Below are 21,427 nucleotides of genomic sequence, written 5' to 3'. Positions count from 1 at the left end.
GACCCTCCTCTCTTTGCTGTGCAGATGGGGAAACAGAAGCCCACAGAGGGATGGAGACCTCTCACACTGCACATCCAAATGGGGCCTCTCCCACCCCAGGTTCAGGGCCTTTGCAAACAAAACACGAAGTGAAGTCTGTCTCTGATGCCCTTGCTTACTCTCTGAACTGCAGCCAGGCGTCCCTTACAGCAGGGACAGAGAGGAACAGCGTTCATGTTTATGTTAGGCCCTTTAATTGCCTTCACACAGCCCTGTTGCAGGGGCAGGGGTTGTACTTCCAATGTTCCCATTTTACAGATGAGAAAACTGAGACTTTTAGAGAAGAGAAACGATTTGCCTAGGGAGACACAGATACTAAGTGCAGAGCTGGCATTCAAACCCAGCTGAGGTTCATCTTACTTCAGACCCCCAAGAGAGGCCCACCTATCGTGATAATGGTGATTCATTGCAACCTCAGGGATGGACTGGGGAGAGGCTCTGTAGGATGGGCTTTCTGTGCTTCCCCTGAACTGAACTAACTTTGATGCATTGTCAGGGGCGTACTCAGTTCTCTACTCAAGTCTCCCTCCTGGGGCTCCTTCCAGCACATCTTTGCCTCTCCTTTCCTTTCTTCGGGAGCCCCCTCCCCACTCCACCTCTCCTCAGCCCCTTCTGCTGTTTCCCGAAAGTACCAGCATCACCCCCTCACACACACCAGTAGGCTGACCAGGGTCGGGGGCTGGCTCAAGTGCGGTAGCTACAAACAGGAAACCATAGCGGTGCTGTTGGGGGCAGGGGTGCTGCAGACCAGGCCCCAGTGAGCTTGAGAAGCCACAGGAAGTGCTCCAGTGCTCAGCTGCCCCACCCCCGCTCCTTCTCTGGCCTGGTTGAACCCCAAGAGCATAGTGACCGGAACTTACTGCCACTCTGCCCCCTTTCTAAGAAGGTATATATACAGGAGGAACCAGTGGAGAAATAAAGGAGAAAGCAGATAAGAATCCATAGGGTCTTTTTTTTTTCCTTCTGGTTTTATTGAGACATAACTGATATCCAGCACTGTATAAGTTTAAGGTGTAAAGGATCCGTAAGATCTCTAAGGAGCCACAAAACTGTTGGGATTAAGGTTAGATTTGACTCTAAGGTTTCCCACAGCAACGCCAGACGGGATTAGTACAGAAGGCAGCTCTCATCAAAAAAGAAAGAAAATTGCCAGTTCTACAGGAAAGGCAGCAGTTTCCCAATACTAATTTTTGTCTCTCATCTGGGGCTTCCTTTTGGAGAATGCGTGTCAAGAAAATGGGTCACGACCCATTTGTGGGTCAAGAAATCAGGTTAATTCGGTGGTTATAGACCAGTGGGTCTCAAACCTGGGTGGCCATCAGAATCACCTGGAGGGTTTATTAGACCAAAGACCTGGTCCAGGCAGTTCTGATTTGGTAAGTTGAGGCCTGAGAGTTTGCCTGTCCAACGAGTTCACAGTTGATGATTGCTGCTGCTAGTCTGGGGACCACACTTTAAGATCTAGACCTTAATGGGCTTCCCAGGTGGCTCGGTGGTAAAGAACCTGCCTGTGAATGCAGGAGGTGCAAGAGACGTAGGTTCAATCCCTGAATCAGGAAGATCCCCTGGAGTAGGAAACAGTAACCCACTCCAGTATTCTTGCCTGGAAAATCCCATGGACAGAGGAGCCTGGTGGGCTGCAGTCCGGGGGATCACAGAGTCAGGACTGATCTAGACCTTGGCTATGTATTGGAATCATCTGGGGGAGATTTATAAAGTACTGATGCCTGCCCTCCACCCCCAGAGTTACTGATTTAATTGGTCAGGGGTGTGGCCTGGGCCCTGGAAGCTATAAAAGCCCCCCACCCCCAACCCTGGGTGATTCTGATGCGCAGCCAAGGTTGAGACCCATTAAGCTGGTGAATCTGGACTGCTGAGTGTTTAAAGTGAAATACAGCTGAAACATTAGGGTGCCTCACTGGGGTTGGGGAAAATACTACTTCATCAAACTTTTGTTTTCAGTCATTTTAACGGTGTCCTGGGTCACAATGTAAAATTTCGTATTGTGGTTTGTGGTCAAAAAAAAAGTTTGACACTAAAGCTGTAGGGGCCCAAGTGACGCCATAGGATGGTGGTTCTGAGACTCGAGTGTACAGGAATCATCAGGGAAACATCTTGCCAGTGTGTTCCTGGGCCCCACCACAGACCTGCCAAATAAGACTGTGGGGCACAGAGGTCAGAAATCTGCTTCCGTCACAAGCTCTCCGGCCGGTTCTCCTGTTCTTTTAAGTTTGGAAACAAAGTTCCAGTCTAGGGAACCCAAAATCAAGTAATGAACGACAGTGTTTTTCATGTTTGCATAATGCATCTTGTCATCTATAATGGTAATTAACTGTCGACTGAGTGGGTGAGACCAGATTTTCTTTGGCCCAAGGTGTGGATGTACCTCTGGGAGGGAAATTCTACAGGGGCTTTGAGTCTGTGGATGGACCAAGGAGGAAGTCCTGGGGCACTGCGCTCCTAAGAATACAATTCGGGGCCTGGAGTCAGGAGGGGACGAGGCCCCTACATCTTCCTGAGAGTCCCTCTGGCGTACCTTGTGTTTTAGGGAACCATGGCAGGGTCTGAGTCAGGCTGAAAATCTTGGTCTGTGAAGGGGCTCGAAGGGCTTCTGGAGGTCCCAGGACTGTGCCAGAGGTCAGCGCCAGGACCAGGCCCCACGAGCACCACCCTCTTACCTTCCTACTGTCCTCCTGTGTGTTGATACTCTGTTGAGCATAAGAGATTGATGAGCCGTACACACTTCCCCCCTGAGGGGCTCACCTCTGTGTGTTCTGTCAGCTGAGAAATGCCTAAAAGCATCTTCTCCGAGTCAGGCCTGCTAAATTGTGGTTCCTGCCCTCAGGCTCCAGACAGTTGAGGGGCCAAGGTGCAGCATCCTCCAGACTCTTAGCTTCTCAGAAGTCTCAGTGGAAGTTCAGAGCTTTTAGTCTAATCTCACACTACTGTGGACCCCTCCCCTCCTCCTGGCATCATCGTCAGAACACCTGGGAGAACATGTGCCTGGCCCCACAGGTCACTGCAGGCCAGCCTGTGACACTGGCGAAGCCTGCCTGAGCTTCCAGCAACCCCAGGACCTTGCCTTTTCCCCCGTGGGTCTCCCAGTGGCCCTGCACCAGCCGCAGCTCCCACAGCCTGGCTCCCAGCCCACTGCCTACCAAAATGCTCCATGAACAAACACTGCTTGTTCTTTCCATGCTGCATCCTTGCACACAAGCCTCCCTCGGCCTGGAGAGCCCCCTCCTCCGTTCTTCCTTTTGGCCAACGCCTACTCATCCTTCACAACCCACTGCAGTGTCGCGTCCCCGGGTTGTTTGCCACCTTTTGCTCTCAATTCCCATAGCCACCTGAAAAGACCTCTTCTGTAGCCGCAATACATTTATTTCTTAAAACGAAGTCAGGTGTGTGGTCTAAGAGCAGGGGAACTAAACATAAGGATGAGGACCATAAAGGAAAATTCTGGCTGAGGCACCTGCCAGTGAGACATCCCTGGCACATGCCCCACAAAACGTGCCCCAGAGAACGAAGTTCTGATTACCTGTGTCCGGGGCTCACGCAGTGCCAGCTCCTGCTCAACAGATATTTACTGGATAAATGGATGAGTGAATGAGTGCATATATGTATGTTGAGGGGAGGAGAGAGGGTGAAGAACCAGGGTAGGGTAGACTTCCCCCTCACACCATGTGTGCTCAGCAGTTGGAGTACAAATGGTGGCAAGGACTCCTCGAGTCTGCTTTTAATCATGCCTGTGTCCAGTGTTCATCACTGAGATTCAGTAATTCATTCAGCAAATTCTGCATGGTGACTGGGTGCCAGCCGCTGTTGCAAGTAGTGGGGATTCAACAACAGAAAAAGCAAGATACCTGCCCACAGTTTAGTTGGCAGCGTGGATAGTGAACAAATAGTCATTATGCGTCTGATCATGGCAAGTGCCCTGGAGTAGGAAATGTCAACCCACTCCAGTGTTCTTGCCTGGAAAATTCCATGGACAAAGGAGCCTGGCGGGCTGCAGTCCACGGGTTTGCAGAGTCAGACTCGTCTGAGCACACACAGCAGCCCGGCAAGTGCCACAGAGAAACAATAAAGCGGTAATTAGGAGGAACCAAGTAAACAGGCGCGTCCTCTGTGGGAGGCAGGTGTGCACTGGGAGCAGATTCAAGGTCACCCAAAGTCGGGTCACACAAGGTGTTGCCAGGGTGAGGGCTTCCGATTTATTTTAAATGTGACAGGGTTCTAAGCAGGGGAGTGACATGATCTGATCCCTATACTGTGCAAAGAGAGGCTCTGGCAGGGGATGAGGCGAAAATGGGAAGCCACAGTAAGAAGTGGTTGGTTTCCAGATTTGTTTTGAACGTAGCCAGTACATTCAGGTTTTTCTGTAGGGCTGGAAGGGAGAGTAAGAGAGAATGGAAGCTCTGAGGGATGATGCTGGGGTTCAGTTCAGTTCAGTCACTCAGTTGTGTCCAACTCTTTGCAACTCCATGAATCGCAGCATGCCAGGCCTCCCTGTCCATCACCAACTCCCGGAGTTCACTCAAACTCATGTCCATCGAGTCGGTGATGACATCCAGCCATCTCACCCTCTGTCATCTCCCTTCTCCTCCTGCCCCCAATCCCTCCCAGCATTAGAGTCTTTTCCAATGAGTCAACTCTTCGCATGAGGTGGCCAAAGTACTGGAGTTTCAGCTTTAGCATCATTCCTTCCAAAGTACACCCAGGGCTGATCTCCTTTAGGATGGACTGGTTGGATCTCCTTGCAGTCCAAGGGACTCTCAAGAGTCTTCTCCAACACCACAGTTCTGGGGTTAAGAGCTTAGTAATGGGTGAATTGTGTTGCTATTTTCTGAGATGGGAAGATGGTGGGCAAATAAATTAGAACCGTCCCTCGCGAGACTCACCGTTGGTTATATGATGGGTGGGGTAGTGTTGAGGGAGAGCTGGGGCTTCTCCCAGGCGGAGAACAAGCTCTGGAGAGTTGTCTGAGTAGGAACTGAGTTGTAAAAGGAAGACTGGTGTTGACTCAGGTGGAAGAGTGTTCCATATAAAGGGAACAATGTGAGCAAAGAGGCAGAGAATGGATCAGGAGTATGGATGCTTGCTATATGCCAGACCCTGCTGAATGTTTTATCTACTTTACCATCTGAATCCTTGTGGCAATCTCCTGAGACAGGGACAATTATGACCCCCTTTATAGATGAAGAAACAAATCTGAGAGGTCAAATAATGTTTTAGAGACACAAGTAGGGTTATAGTATGCAGGGGTGTTATAGGATGTGACTCTATGGGATATGAACCCAGACAGTCCAAGTTTAAAAGATAGCCTAAAGCTGAGAGACAGCAGTAGATATTTGGGACTGGCTGCAGCGTGCAGTGAGATGGGCCAGCAAGGTACCAGGCACACGGACCAGTCGCAGATGCCTTGGTAGGAGGCCTGTCCCCACATGGGGTTGACAGAGCGTATTATCTCTGAGTCTACCCGTCAGGTTCTCAGTGTGGCTGTCAGGACCCTTCCTGGTTCTGGTAACTGTGGTTACAGTGGCCAAGATGGGGTGGCTAGAGAACCAGGCCCCATAGAGGAACTTGGTCACTTAGTTCAGCTCACTGGTTGGCCTCCAGAGACTATTTTCAGATATGTAGCCCTTTCCCAACCAGAGAACTTTTTCAGGGTGACAACACAGCTCCAGAAGAGATATTTCTCTTTAAAAAAAAAAAAAATTGTTACTTTTGGCTGCTCTGGGTCTTCATTGCTGCAAAGACTCTCTGTCATTGTGGTGAGCAGGGGCCACTCTTTGCTGCAGTGCTCGGGCTTCTCATTGCAGTGGCTTCTCTCGTTGCAGAGCACAGGCTCTAGGTGAGCAGGCCTCGGTGGGTTCAGCGCACGGGCTCAGTAGTTGTGGTACATGGGCTTAGTTGTTCTGTGGCATGTGGAATCTTCCCTGACCAGGGATTGAACTGGTGTCCCCTGCATGGACTCTCAGGCAGGTGGACTCTCAGCCGCTGAACCACCAGGGAAGCCCCAGAAGAGATTCTTAAAGATAAAAAGTCAAGGTGTCTCCACAGTCAAGTAGAAGACAAAGAAAAGGAAGCAGGGACCCTACTCCATACTTCTCAAAGAATACTGACTTCGTAGCCTGAAGCCTTGCTAAATTCACTTATTAGTTCTAGTAGGTTTTTTGTAGGTTCCTTAGGATTTTCTACAATATGATCACACATTATCGATAAATAGTTTATTTTCCAACCCATAGACCTTTTGTTGTTTTTTCTTGTCTTGATTGCACTCGCTACGACCTCTAATATATAACAAGTAAAGTTGTAAGAGCATTCTTGCTCTGTTCTTAATCTTAGAAGGAAAAATTTAGTCTTTCCCATTAAGTATGATGTTACTTACAGATTTTTCACAGATCCTCTATGTCAGGTTACGAGGACGTACCCTTCTGTGATAGCAGTATAGTTCCCCAATAATGTCTAGGTCCAAATCCCTGAAACCAGTGACTGTGAATTACCTTACATTGCGAAAGAGAGTTTATTGATGTGACTAAGGGTTTTGAGATGGGGAGATTATGCTGGATTATCCAGATGAGCCCAGTGAAATCACAAGGGTCTTTACAAGAGGGAGGCAAGAGGGTAAGAATAAAGATGGAATAAGGGGCCATGAACTAAGGAATGCAGGTGGCTTCTAGACACTGAAAAGGCAAAGGAAGGGGTTCTCCTCTAGAGGCTACAGAGGAAATACAGGCTTGCTGATACCTTGATTTTTGTTTAGTGAAACCCATTTCAGGATTTTGACCCCCAGCATTGTAAAATAATCCACTCTTGTTGTTTTAAACCTCTAAATATATGGTAACTTGTTACAGCAGCCATAGGAAACTATTACATCTTCTATTTGTAGTTTTATTTTTTAAAAATCATAATTGAACTGTGTCATATTATTTTTCTACATTTCTCCAGATGATCGTTCCCCGCCCCGCCCCATTTATTCTACTAATATAGTGAGTTAACACTGATGTTCAATTTTTAAATCAACTTGTATTCCTGGGATAAAGTCAATTTAGTCATACTGTGTTATCATTTTTATATATTTCTGGGTACAGTTTGCTAACAGTGTGTTAAGGATTTTTTTGTCTATATATATATGTGTGTGTGTGTATGTATATATATATATATATATATATAAGGGATATTGGTCTATAGTTTTCTTATAACGTTTTTAGCTGGTTTATATAGCAAGTTAATTGGTGATCTCATGAAATGGGTAGGAAAATGCTGCCTTCTATATTTTAAGAGAATTTGTGTAAAATTGAAATTATTTCTTCTTAAATGTTTGATAGGACTCACTAGTGAAGCCATCTGGGCCCAGAGTCATCTTTGCAGCAAGTTTTAAAATTATGAATTCAACTTCTGCAATAGATATAGGTCTATTCAAATTTTCTATTTCTTGCATCAGTGTTGGTAATTTGTGTCGTCTAAGGATTTGTCCATTTCACCCACGTTGTAGAATTTGTTGGCATAGTTGTTCATGCCCTTATCCTTTTAATGTGTGTAGGATCTCTTCTATGGTGATGTCCCCTCTTCCTGATGTTGGCAATGTATGTGTGTGGTTTTTTCCTTTTTTTCTTGATCAATCTAGCTCAAGGTTTATCAATTTTATCAATCTTTTCAAAGAATCAGCATTTGATTTTTCTCTGTTTTCTATTTTTTATTTCTGCTTTATTTCCTTCTACAAAAATTTATTTTTTCCAGCTTTTTAAGGTAGAAACTTTATTTTATGCCTTTTTCTTGAAATGTAAGGTTTAAAGCTACAAATGTACTTTCAAGTCCTGATTTAGCTGAGCTCACAAAATTTTCTTTGGTTAAAAATATTTTCTAGTTTTGCTTGTAATTTCCTCAATCTCTGGGTTATTTCCAAGTATCTGGGAATTTTCCACATATCTTTTTGTTATTAATTAATTTATAATTTAATTGTTGTAGTCAGGAACTATACCTTTAATTATTTCAGTACTTTTAAATTTGTTTTTATGGCCCAGTCTACAGTCTGCCTTGAATATTCCATGTGCATTTGTTGGGTCCAATGTTGGCTAATTAAGCCAAATGGGCTGATTGCATTGTTCAACTATTCTATTTCCCTACTGATTTTCTATCCTATCAAGTACTGAGAGAGGAGTGTTGAAATCTCCAGTTATGATTATGGACATCTCTTTCTTCTGTTAATACTCTCGGCTTTGCTTCTGTGTCTTTAATCTCTGTGATTGAGTGCATGCAAATGCAGGACATCCTCTTATCTCTGATAATATTGTTGGTCCTGAATTCTATTTTTCTGGTATTAATATAATCACTCCAGCCTTCCTATGATTAATGTTTGAATGATACATATTTTTCATCTTTTACTTTTAGCCTGTGTTTTAAAAGTCAAAATGTGTTTATCAAGTAGTTGTATTGGTTTTAAATATATATTTATTTATTTGGCTACATGGGGTCTTAGTTGTGGCATGTGGGATCTGGTTCTCTGACCAGGACTCGAACCCAGGCCCCTACATTAGGAGCTCAGAGTCTTCGCCTCTGGACCACCAGGGAAGTCCCAAGTAGTTGTATTTTTAAAATACAGTTTGAAAATCTCTGCCTTTTCATGGAGTATTTAGACCATTTCCTCAAAGTAAAAGCTTCCTAAAACCAAGCAGTGCCTGTGCTTTGGGAAATTCCCTCCTGCATACCGTTGGCATTCCACAGGGAAAGGTTAAGTGACAGGGCCACTGCCTCTTCTTCCAGGTTCTCTGTGCCAGTCTTCTCATCTGTAAAGTGGGGATAACTGTACCTACCCTCATAGGTGGTTAGAATTATATCCCATATAAAAGGTGCATAGTAAGCACTCAGTAAATGAAAGCTACAGATAGCTTTAGATCCTTAGACAGTAATAATAGATTATTACCATTATACCACTAAAAAACCCTCTTCCTCTTTGGCTTTAAAAAAAATAATTTTATTTATCTATTTTTGACTGATCTGGGTCTTCTTTGCTGCACATGGGCTTTCTCTAGCTGTGGATGCTCTTCATTGTGGTGTGTGGGCTTGTCCTTGTGGTGGCTCCTCTTGTCGCAGAACACAGGCTCAAGGCACGCGGCTTCAGAAGCTGCAGCATGTGGCTCAGCAGCTGCAGCTCCCGGGCTGTAGAGCACAGGCTCAACAGTTGTGGCACACGGGCTTAGTTGCTCCTCGGCATGTGGGATCTTCCCGGATCAGGGGTCAAACTCATGTCTCCTGCAATGGCAGGGGAATTCTTTACCACTGAGCCACCAGGGGAGCCCCCCTTTCGCTTTGATGAAGTGTTGACTGAAGAAATGAATCCCACGTTATAGAGAGCTCTCATATGTATCCTCATCTGCTGAAAATTACTATTCTAGGCCTGATTTTATACAGTTACAATTTTATATAGTCCTTTTTTCCTCTCTTTTTTAACCATGGCCAGTTATCTGTTTTTTGTTGAAACCTATCATCTGTATACTTTAAACATTTGCATTTTCATTTTATATAAATTATCTCTCAATAAAGTTTATTTTAAAAACTAAAACAGGCAACTCCTTGGTGGCCCAGTGGTTAGGATTCTGGGCTTTCACTGCTATGGCCCAGCTTCAGTCCCTGGTCTGGGAACTGATATCCCACAAGCCACATGGCATGGCCAAAACTACCAGTTCAGTTCAGTTCAGTTCAGTCGCTCAGTCGTGTCCGACTCTTTGCGACCCCATGAATCGCAGCACACCAGGCCTCCCTGTCCATCACCAACTCCCGGAGTTCACTTAAACTCATGTCCATCGAGTCGGTGATGCCATCCAGCCATCTCATCCTCTGTCATCCCCTTCTCCTCCTGCCCCCAATCCCTCCCAGCATCAGAGTCTTTTCCAATGAGTCAACTCTTCGCATGAAGTGGCCAAAGTACTGGAGTTTCAGCTTCAGCATCAGTCCTTCCAATGAACACCCAGGACTGATCTCCTTTAGGATGCACCACCCCACTAAAAAAAAAAAAACTGGAAAAATTCTGTCACTTGCATCAGTGTATATAACATTCATGTATGAAGCTCCAATACTTTGGCCACCTGATGCAAAGAGCCGCCTCATTGGAAAAGACCCTGATGTGGGGAAAGATTGAAAACAAAAGAGAAGAGGGCAGCAGAGGACAGGATGGTTATATATCTACTCAGCGGACATGAATCACTGACTCAATGGACAGAATTTGAGCAAACTCCAGGAGATAGTGGAGGACACCAGACACTGGCATGCTACAGTCCATGGGGTCGCAAAGAGTCGGACATGACTTAATGACTGCACAACAGCAATAGGTTAAAGACTAATAAAAGCAACACCCATGTGCCCACCTATCAGCGTAGGTGGGCAACTGTGCATCATTACCTTTGAAGCCCCCTGCCTGCTTCACTGTTGATCAGTTTCTTTTTTTCCTAGCTTTGCCACACATGCAATATAGTCAATATAGTCTTGGCTGCCTCTGAACTTTATATAAATAGAATCATACTGACTGTATGCTTCTGTGACTTGCTGTTTCTGCTCATTATTTTAAACATTTACCTATGCTTGTGTGCATGGTGGTTATTAACTTTTACTACAGAATAGTGGGGCTTCGCTGGTGACTCAGATTGCAAAGAATCTGCCTGCAACACAGGAGACCTGGGTTTGACCCCAGCACCAGGAAGATCCCCTGGAAAAGGAAATGGCAACCCCACTTCAGTATTCTTGCCTGGAAAATTCCATGGACACACAAGCCTGGAGGCCAATAGTCCATGGGGTCACAGAGAGTCGGACACTACTGAGCGACTAACACTGTCACTGAATAGTGTTACTTTCTAGAATCTACCATTCTCTTGAGTGCATATGGGCTGTTTGCAGTCTGGGGCTTTTCTGAACAGTGCTGCTCTGAATATTTTTGGTTTTGTATTGGCAAGGGATCATGCTGGGATGGAACCACTGGGTTGTGAGGTATGGGCACGTTCAACTCGACTAGTTAATGCCAGCTGTTTCCAAAGTAGCTTATACTGACTTACCTTTTTACCAGCAGGCTAAGAATTCCTTTTTCTCTGCATCCTTGCTGACATCTACTGATCACATTCTAAAACACTTCCGTCCACTTGGGTCTTTATAAGAACAGCCAACACTTAATGCTCACTTCAACTGTGGCAGGCCCTGTTCTGAGCACTCTGTGTGCATGATCTCATTTCATCCTCACGAGACCCTAGCTGTTACGAATGCGTTGTCATTTGTGAACAAGAGAGCACGTCTTTGTCTTTCCCCTCTGCCTCCCCTTCTGTCTGAGCCTGGTGGCCACTCTCTGCGACCATTTCACACGTTCCTTCTCCCATCCTAGGCAGGGCTGGGTCCCAGCACGGCCTTAGTCCCACCCAGAGCCTTTCCTCCTCAGGCTGTTACTCCCTGTCGGTCCGCCTCAGCCGCCCTGCGTCCTGGGACCGGATCAAACACTACAGAATCCAGCGCCTGGACAACGGCTGGCTGTACATCTCACCGCGCCTCACCTTCCCCTCACTCCTGGCCCTGGTGGACCACTACTCTGGTACGGCCGGCCTCCGCCTCATACGAGAGTAGATGGGGATTTGGGCTTTGGGGGCAGTCAGTCATCTCTCGGACAATTTACCTGCTGGAGAGTATCCAGACAGAAGAGGGACCGCCCCTTTCTCCACGCCAGTCCCTGTGCCAAGAAACGCAGCCTGGGAGCCCCGGCTTCATCTCACACCAGCAGAGCCACTCAGATGTCCTGTGGGTGTGTAGGCCAGTACCTCACTGACCACTGTGGTTCTGAGTCAAGGTCCCCCACGGCTGGCACAGTTCTTTCCGCAGGAATTAGGCCCACAGCTATTGTTACTGTGGAATTTAGTCAATTCTCAGCATCTTCTGGTGCCTATCCTGTAACAGCACAGTGTCAGAGGCAGAGAGGAAAGACCACTGCTGAGAAAACTGATCAGGGGCTTTCTGGACAGCTGTTCCAGGCAGCAGATACTGACTGAACAAGTGGAGACTGATCATCCCTTAGCTTTCTTCTTTCCAAAGCACTTTCCTAATCAGAAAACTGGGGCTCAGAGAGGTCCCTCAACTTACCCAAAGTCACACAGTAAATTAAGTCTCCCTGGTTAGCCCAGAATCTTTGACTGCATCTCAGCTTCCAGATGAACAGTCTGGGGCTCCCCTCCCACTAGCCAAGTGTGGAAGGCTGTCAGGGTGAGGGTGGTTGGTTGGCGAGGGAAACGGGGCTGGAGTCGGCCAGGTCAAAGGTCTAGGTCTCTTCCTCAGAGCTGGCGGATGACATCTGCTGCCTCCTCAAGGAGCCCTGTGCCCTGCGGAGGGCTGGCCCACTCCCTGGCAAGGCCATACCCCCACCTGTGACTGTGCAGGCGACACCACTCAACTGGAAAGAGCTGGACAGGTGAGGGGCTCCTGCAAGGGGAAGTGGAACAGAGTTAGAAGGACCCGCCCCTGGGAACCTGGACTGGGGGCGTCACCTTCAGGGACACCTGGGAGCCACCGAGCATCATCTGAACTCAGAGGCCAGCCCAGGCTCAGCCGGTCTGCTGGGGGGACCAGCAGGGATGCCAAAGCGGGCATGGATACTAGGCATGCCTGGACACCAAGGTGGAGGGACAGACAAGATGGGATACAAAAGAGTACCAGGCCTGAGTGAGGTCACGCAGGGGTCTGATCTGACAGGGAACAGGAAACCAGGGGGTTTTCAGCAGGTTCTGAGAGCAGGGACTGGGTGGCAGGGGCGGGGAGGAAGCGGAGGCTCCCGACCCAGCTCTGTCCCTTCTCCACAGCTCCCTCCTGTTCTCTGAAGCATCTGCTGCAGGGGAGGAGTCCCTCCTCAGTGAGGGGCTCCGGGAGGCCCTGAACTCCTACATCAGCCTGACTGATGACACCTCCTTGGACGATGCCAAGGCCGAAAGCAGACGGCGAAAGGGTAACCAAGGCTGCGGCACCTAGAGCCCCATCTCAGCTCAGCCTGAGCAAGCACCCCAAACGCAAGGCGGCACGAAGGGGAAGGGAGGGCTGGGGTACAGAGGCACATCCAGGGGCCTAGCAGTATCCTCTGTTCCTTCCCCTCTTAGCCCTAAGAAATCACTTAACCTCCTCTCAGCGTGATGACTTGGCCTACAACCTCTAGTTCAAAGTCTGGAGCAGTTAAAAACAGGGCCAGGACTCCAAAAAGAGACCAGATGTCCTCTGGGGTCTGACCCAGTCAATTCCTGAGTTTGGGATTTCCAGTGTCATCTCCTGCCTATCGAGAGTCATTTTCCATCCCACAACTCCTCCCACAAGATAGAAAACCACCACCAGCATCAAGGTGGAAAAAGTAACCATTTAAAGAAAACTGACCAGTCTCACTCAGAATGCTACCACACCTCTGAAGGTAGGACTGTGGCCTGGAAGGAACAGGAAAGCAGAGGGAATAGGTGGCTTAAACAGCAGCAGAACCTGGGCTGGCCAGCTCCCACCTGACCGCCAAGCCAAGAGCAAGACCCCTGACAGTCCAGGTCCTCCACATCCCCGTTAAGCCCCTTCTTGGGACAGTCCTAGCTCTCAGGTCTGTTTCATTGTGTGGCTCATCCTTTGAACCTGACTACGCTTTTCTGGCTACAGCAGCCTCGCCACCTTGTGGCCAAATGCAAAACGACACCATCTGAGCCCAGCACACTGTGGTGAGGTTATAGGCACATTCTCTGGGCAGGGGCATCAGAGGGCGGGGAGCCCTCTCTCCACAAAGTCAAGGCCACCACCTGTACCAACTCCAGTCCTCCATTTCCCTGCTGCCCATGAAAGGAAAGGGGCCTGGCTGCAGCTGCTAAGTGAGCAGAGAGAAGAGGGAAGAAGGAAGGGGAGGGAAGGCCACTGCCTCTATTGCCCTGCTGGGTTCTGAAGCTAGAGTGGAGGTGGGAAAGGCTTTACCAGTATCATCAACAGGGTCTCAATTAAAGATCTGATTTATTCAAGTATCTGAAACATTCTACAATGAAAATCGTTATCAGATGCTGCTTGTACTGTTCTATGGACCATGCACATACTGCCATACTGTTTTCAGAAGACTTGATATGCCCATGATTGGTAGTTTAAAAACTGTACACCTGATGGAGAAGGAAGACAATTTAATGTTTCATCCAGATCCAGAGGTGCAGCAAATTAAAGGACAGCTCCAATTGGCAAACAGGTATCTCATGATGGTCTCCAAGAAGAAACGGTTGGCGATGGACAGTTCAAAAGTGCTTCTCCAAAAGGTGGATGGTTCTTTAAAAAGTTTCAGGTCGCAACCCTTGCAGAAGACACTGACGCCCAATACACTGATTCTCGGTCCAGGAAACACGGGTCTTCCAGGTTCCACGTGGCTGGGGAGCCCCCACCAATCGTGCTTCTGTGCTGTGACTAAGAGGGTCCTCTGGACCGGGCAGGGAGCAGGTGGGGCCAGGCGCCGTCAGTCATAGTGGACGGCAGTGTAGAAGATGATCCAGATGACCTAGACAGCAAAGAAGCGGTGTTTACAGGTCCCTTCACCGAGAGGGTCAACACGGGCTCCTACTCCACCAAACAGAAGTGTCCTAACAAAGTGCGCACAGTGGACTTCCCGGGGGCTAGCCAATGCGCGAGCTGCTTGGGGGCTTATATAATTTCACTGAAAACAAGATGTCTCCAGTAGAACCCAGGACCACCTTGCTGTACTCCCAAAGGACCCTGGACAAGTCTCTCCTCCTGTCATCAGTGCGAGGGCTTAGAGTTACAGATGTGGAAATGATGGAGATGAAGTCAACTGTACTGCTAGTAAGCGTTAGAATTAGCAACACGTCAAAGCAGAACTCATGTCATACCCTGTCAGCTTCATACCAGAGCAGAGGTTCTCAAACCTGACTGTCCTTGGCAATCTTCTGGGATCTTAAAAACATACAGAGATGCCCAGGTGCCACCTCCCAGAGATTCTGATTTCATTGGTCTGGGCTAGGGTCTGTAACTTTTAAAATATAACTTTGAGATGTAATTCATTGTTCATAAAGTTTACCTCTTTAAGTATATATAATTCAGAGGTTATTCATATATTCGGAGTTGTGAAAACATTTTAGAGGATTTTCGTTACCCTGGAAACAACACCTCTTCCCGTTATCAGTTACTTTCCATTTCCCTTCCCACCCCTGTCCTAACAACCACTAATCTACTTTTTATCCATATGGGTTTGCCTCTTTTGAACATTTCACATAAACAGAATCACAACATGTGGCCTTTTGTGTCTGCATTTTTTTCACCTAGCACCATGTTTTCAAGGCCCATCCATGTTGGAGCCTGTACCAGTATTTCAGTCATCTTTATGGCCGAGTATTTTATCCAGCCATTTGTCAGGTGACGGCAAATGCAAAAAATTTTCATTTGGGGGCTATTATGAGTATATGTGTTAAATGTTTCCCAGTTTTCAATATGCAACCCGAGTTGAGAATTGGATGCAGACGTTGACAATGAGCCCTGCATTCACTCACCACAGGGAGACTGCACAGTGCATCACCCCACATCTTATTAACTCAAGAAAGGCCCTCCAGCCTCAGGAGTCTTGAAGAAACAGTACGCAAATCACACGATGTAACTATCAAAGGGCTCCCCTTGAATAACTGAGAGCTCTAGGAAATGCCAGACCTTGCTGTGACATCCTCAGTGACACATACCATGAACAAGGCAAACGACGTCATGAACCCTTCTTTCGTGAGCTCCCACGTGCCGCCGTATTCCTCCTCGTCTATCTGCAGGTAGTTGCTGAAGTAGACGTACAGGACGCCCGCGTTGATCAGGCAGAACCTGGAGCAAGGGAGGCAAGCACCGAGCATGAGCGGCAGGCGTGGAGGACCCCGAACTCCCACCGGCGCGGTCCAGCTCTGTCAGGGCTGGCAGCTGCAGTTAACCGTGTCGTGGGGGCGAATGAAATGATCCATGAAAACATACCCAGGTCCTCAGTGGAGCTGCCCACTTGGTTGTGTTAGAGAAAAAAAAAAACACCTCTTTTTAGTTGATCAGCAAGCATATGTAAGTTCTCCTAGCCCCCTTGAAGTAAGACAGAAGGCTGATGAATAATCCCAAATAGGACCAGTTCCCGATGGCTCCAGGTAGTTCCAGCTCGGGAAGGGGGGTGGCCATGGAAAAGACCCATGTGAAGCTGCTGCTTCAAGGCCTAGTCGGGCACGCAGGGCATGGTAAGGCAGCCCCTGCATAATTCCCAATGGGAGGCAATTTCTGAGTGTTCACTGGCAGCTACTGCACTTAATGCAGAGATGAACATGGCAGTGCCAGCTGTTAGCTCACCATCTATGAGGGGGGCAAAAACAACAGTCAGAGTGGATTGAAACCAGAGGGTTCAGAAAGGTCTCTGACCCCCATCACATATGATTTAACTGGTGCAGGAATCAGAATACTGAGAAGAGTAACAGTACTATGCTCTACTGATCTCTTGGTACTGCAGCTGCGTAAAAGTAATATTCATAAAGTGACCAAAACTTCCTTTATGATCTTTCCTCTTATAGCACCTAATCTTAAGGGGGACTATATGCCTTAGGCCACACCCCTCTGAAGGCTGCAGTGGAAAATGCAAAGAGAACAAGTTCCTCCTGCTCTGCGGATGAGGATGAAGTGTGAGGTGCTGCAGGGCATGGTAGGGCAGTGTGAAGATAGGAGTGTTAATTCCTTGTGCAAGGTGGGGAGGGGGTGTGCTATAGACCTGAGGCTGTCTGAGCAAGGTGAGGTTGAGGCAGGGTGTGAGTAGTCACTGTGGGCTTTCTCAGGCTGGAAAGAACAGGAGTTGGGAGACTGGTTTAGACCTGTTTCAGGATATCAGTTCAAATAAAGTTTGAGGACAGGGACTGAGAAAATAGCTGAATGGGGAGGCGAGAAGCCCCGAAGGCTTCGCGCCTAAGTGCTTGGGATAAACATGGGTCCAGCAACAGAAGCAGGGAGTCAGGAAGAACAGATGGTTTTTCTTGGATACCACGCAAACTACAGTCCTTGGCTTCGCTATGTCATGGCCACATCCTTATCTGCCACTAGAAATCTGGGGACCCAGCCAATCTGGCCACATCCCTCTGACAGCAGTTTCATTTTGGACAGGCTGAGTTAGTGGCTCTAGACAGAGCCTACTAATGGGACTTAGAAATGTCAGTGGGGCTCAGCTACTAAGCTCATTTAGAGTCTCCTACTGTAAAAGTGGTTGCTTAATGAGATGAAAAAGGGAAATACAAGTGAAAGAGACAAAGGCTGACGGGGAGAGAGAAAATGGCTGACACTGGGCCTGCCTGCCAAGGCACTTTCACTAAGTAGAAAGTGAAGTCATAGAAACACAGCATTTAAATGTCTGGTGGTCAAGGGGAAGGGGTCAGGAGAGGACTGGAAGTCTCCACACTGAGATTTAAGGATGGGCATCAATTCTATATTGTAAACAGGAGAGAACCACACAGCAAATGTACGGGCAAAGAGACAAGCATGCTGGATTGGGGCGGCGGGCGCCGGCTGTGTGTGTGTGTTAGTTGCTCAGTTGTGTCCGACTCTTTGCGACACCATGGACTGTAGCCTACCAGGCTGCTCTGTCCATGGGAGTCTTCAGGTAAGAATATTGGACTGAGTTACCATTTCCCTCTCCAGGGGATCTTCCCGATCCAGGGATCGAACTCGCATCTCCTGCACTGGCAGGCGGGTTCTTTACCACTGAGCCACCAGGGAACCCTGACTAGCGTGAGTCTTTGCTATATTATTCCCAGATTGGGTGACTTCAGAGAAGTCCCTCAGGGCGCCTATAAGACGAGACAGGTACAGGGGTTCAAACCACTGTTACCCTCTCCTAGAAAAGTGATCTGGGGAAGACAGGAGACTACTCTTTTTTGGCTCTTAGATTGCCTTCTGCCATCTCTGGCCATTTTCCTGGTATCTGCCTTTTTTTTCTCATAGTAAGCTCAAATGGGGCAACCAACATTCTAAAAATGTGGTGTGTATCTTCATACCATTTCCACCCTGAGAAGACCTCTATGAACCCCAAGTCCTGCCTGCATCTCATCATCCTCAATGAGTCCTCATCAAATGTCCACTCTGTCAAGAGTAAGTTGGAGGATAAAGCCTATGGTTTCCTTGGACAAACAGTTTGCTCAGCATCATAAATCAAAAACCCTCTTTAGCTGGGAGAGAGGACTGTACATTCCTTTTCGGTTACCTTCTGAGAAAACAGCCAACTCAAATGAGTTTGAAATGATTTCACACTTTTCACCCCAGAGTAAGGAAATAAGACATGTGATCACAACTAACACATCTACGTGATTTTCCAATGTTGAGGACTGACCGTTTGTATTCCCTGTGTGAAAAGAGAAAAGGCCAGAGGTTTGCCTGTCCATTTCTACCATAACTTGCCCACAACTCCCATCTTAAGACAATTCCCATGAATCTTTTTAAATCAACCTGGTGGGCATGCAGTGACTTCTTAACAAGTAGAGCGATGACCAGGGGCTGCTGTCAAATGCTGCCACTGGCCACAGGTGCACAATAAAGGAAGAAGGACCCAATCTCCTACTTTTTCACTGCCTTTAAAATGTAGGGACCTGGGGCTTCCATGGCAGTCCAGGGGTTAAGTGCTTCCACTGCAGGGGACACGAGTTCGATCCCTGGTCTGGGAACTAAGATTCTGCATGCCATGTGGCAAGGCCAAAAAAAAAGCAGAAACCCAAATCAACTTCTGCCAAAGCCAAGATTCAGGACATCCAGCACAGTGCACAGGGGAGGGATCATCAGGTACAGGAGCTCTTCCACCTCCCAAACTTGCCTAGACAACAAAGGGCATGTCAGAACTAGATGCCTGTTATCAACAGGCAATATAGCAACCGCTTGCATGAGGTCACTAGGGACCCATGAATGAATAAACTAACCAGATCTTCGTAAAGGTAACATGCCTGACCAAGATATCCCCAGGCCTGCTGAACTGAGGAGTGCTGCATCAGACCCAGGAGGGCCATCATGGGGCCAGTTTTTTGCTTTAGTTATTACACACAAATACACACACAGAAACCTAAAAATACAAAAAAACCCAAGACTTACCCTGCTATTCCCAAGAAACCTCGCAATGGTAACACTCCCCAAATGACACCTAGGACCACAGCAATGATCTGTCGGAACCAGTAGATCACATCTAGAAATTCATCCTATAGAAAAAAGAGAGAATGTATGCATTATCTGGAGGGGGTACCACAAGAGAACCTTTTGTAACAGGTGAGAAACAGAAAATATTTCTGCTAAACTCATCTTCCAGAGAAATTTCCCCCCAAAGCAATGGTATTTGGTTCTCCAATCTCTACATCTTCTTCTTATATTAAATTGTGGTTTAAAAAAATGATATATATTTACTTATCTTGGGACTTCCCTGGTGGCTCAGACAGTAAAGAATCTGCCCGTAATACAGGAGGCACAAGAGACGTGGGTTTGATCCCTGGGTCGGGAAGATCCCCTGGAGAAGGAAATGGCAACCCACTCCAGTATTCTTGTCTGGGAAGTCCCATGGATAGAGGAGCCTGGTGGGCTCCAGTCCATGAGGTCACAGAGTCAGAGAGTCTCTTGTAACAGGTGAGGAACAAGTTTAGCAGAAAAGCTTTCTGCTAAACTCATCTTCCAGAGAAAATTTCCCCCAAGACAATGGTATTTGGTTCTCGAATTCTTCTTGTACTAAATTGTGGTTTAAAAAAAGATGATATATTTACTTAAGTGATGGCTTCCAGGGTGTTGTGCTCTAGATAAGAATTTTAGAAAAATCATTTACTTTTTTTCCCCCAGAAGCTACAAAAATGAAATCGCTGTGACAGTAACTGAGCTACTGGCCAGTTACCTGACCTGGGGATACCTGGACAGACTAGCCACAGGCGGAAGGGCTGACTGTGATCAATTCACTACCACTTCCCCACACAAGGAATTCTGAGTAAGTCACAAAGGAGAGGTTGAATTAGAAACAAAAGTGAAGAAGGTGCCAGCACATCTAATTTTCATAGAAGAACATGGAAGATTCAGGTTTCCGACCTTCCCTGGACTGCAGAAACCAGCCCTTACACAAAGAAAGAAGACATGACACAGCAAATCAGAAAGGTTTTACAACAGCTGGGCAGGACAAGGGCGCTTTCAGGAAGTACCTCCCATTCACCCCCGCCCTCTTACAGGAACCCCAGGAAAACCTATTTCATCATTCCAAAAAAAAAAAAAAAAGGGAAAGATTGCAGGTATAACAATCTTTTCAGGCCAACTGGAATCAAGCTATTTGCAATAGTTCCTTGCCCACCATGGAGCAGAGGTGGGAAAGTGCTCACACTCAGATCTTCTGAATGCATGTGACCAGTAAGGACATCTTGAAGTTCCCCAGCCATTCCTCACACACATTTGGTGGTGTCTCCTCGACCTCTACTCCTCACCACACGCATGCACTAACGCTCACCCATGAAAGGTGGTTTCAGTCTCCCCTCTTAACTCTCACCCTTATTAGGGTATTCAGTTTTCTCATTCGACAGGAAAGCAATGGCAGCTCACCTTTAGTGAGCCTCACTATGTGCTAAGCACTTTAACGCAGCAGGTACCCCACTTCAGAGTTTTTCTGAGACTCAAGTGAGATGATACACAGAGAGAACCGGACACATAGTAAGTATTCAACAGAAGTCTGCTCTAGTTACTGCTCCTGCCAACGACGCTGGTACAACATCAGTCACTTACTCAAGATCCTGCTGGCACTAAAAGGCGGAGATGGAATCGAACTCTGCTCAGCCTTGCCGTTCAGGCACGCGACCTGCCTGCGGGGACATCTCCTCCGCCCTTCCTTGCGGCTTCCCGAGTGACCTAGGCGATTTCACCCTTCGACCACCCTGTGATGAGCCCCGAGCCTGACAGCTGGGCCCACGCAGTTCGTCCCGCCACCCTTGGGCCACCCGTCCCGCCACCCCGAACACTCGGCCGGGCCCGGACCGAGGCAGGGGTAGGGGCCAGGATCGGGCCTGTCCTTTCGTCCCCGAGTCCCAGCTGGCTCCTCGAACGTGCGCCCCCGCTAGTCCCCACCGCACCTTGTCTTCCCAGGCCGCGTCGCTCCGCAGCACCTTGCTCCAGACAGAGACTTTGAGGGCCCCGTTGGCCAGCTGCAGCTGAGACGGCTCCTCCTTCCGCCGCCCGCCGCTCATCCTCCCGTCGCGCCGCCCGGGCCGGGCCTGGGGCGCGCGGGCCGATCTAAAAGGGGTCGGGGTCTGGGGTCGCGGGTCACGGAGCGCGGGTCGGCGGTGGCGGCGACAGCGACAGGCTCAGCGGATCGTTTCAGCGGCGCCCCTCCGGCAGCCTGCACTTGGCCAAACACCCGGGCTCT

The 21,427-nt window shown here is 48.0% G+C and overlaps 2 protein-coding genes and 1 long non-coding RNA gene across 4 annotated transcripts in view; 1 reads left to right on the top strand and 2 right to left on the bottom strand.

Annotated features, from left to right (window-relative positions):
* Positions 1-15,304, top strand: part of SLA2 (Src like adaptor 2) — a 26,711-nt gene extending 11,407 nt beyond the window's left edge. The window contains 3 exon segments of one of the 2 annotated variants that reach the window (NM_001035294.1): positions 11,459-11,608; positions 12,343-12,475; positions 12,864-15,304. In NM_001035294.1, the coding sequence (NP_001030371.1) occupies positions 11,459-11,608; positions 12,343-12,475; positions 12,864-13,029 (449 nt within the window). In that variant the 3' untranslated portion in view covers positions 13,030-15,304. 2 annotated transcript variants of the gene reach the window in all.
* LOC132346958 (uncharacterized) lies at positions 8,992-12,348 on the bottom strand. Its single transcript, XR_009496987.1, has 2 exons — positions 11,690-12,348; positions 8,992-9,291 (listed from the first exon to the last, which is right to left on the bottom strand). It is a non-coding gene; the product is annotated as an uncharacterized lncRNA (long non-coding RNA).
* RAB5IF (RAB5 interacting factor) lies at positions 14,012-21,427 on the bottom strand. Its single transcript, NM_001034421.2, is given in 4 exon segments — positions 14,012-14,554; positions 15,744-15,873; positions 19,141-19,244; positions 21,135-21,427. Coding segments are annotated over 4 exon segments (390 nt in total). The 5' UTR covers positions 21,249-21,427; the 3' UTR covers positions 14,012-14,512.

The sequence above is a fragment of the Bos taurus genome, chromosome 13, assembly GCF_002263795.3.
Source record: "Bos taurus isolate L1 Dominette 01449 registration number 42190680 breed Hereford chromosome 13, ARS-UCD2.0, whole genome shotgun sequence".
Classification (NCBI taxonomy): Eukaryota; Metazoa; Chordata; class Mammalia; order Artiodactyla; family Bovidae; genus Bos; species Bos taurus.
Note: the sequence above shows the minus strand (reverse complement) of the source record. Positions and strands in the feature narration are given on the sequence as shown.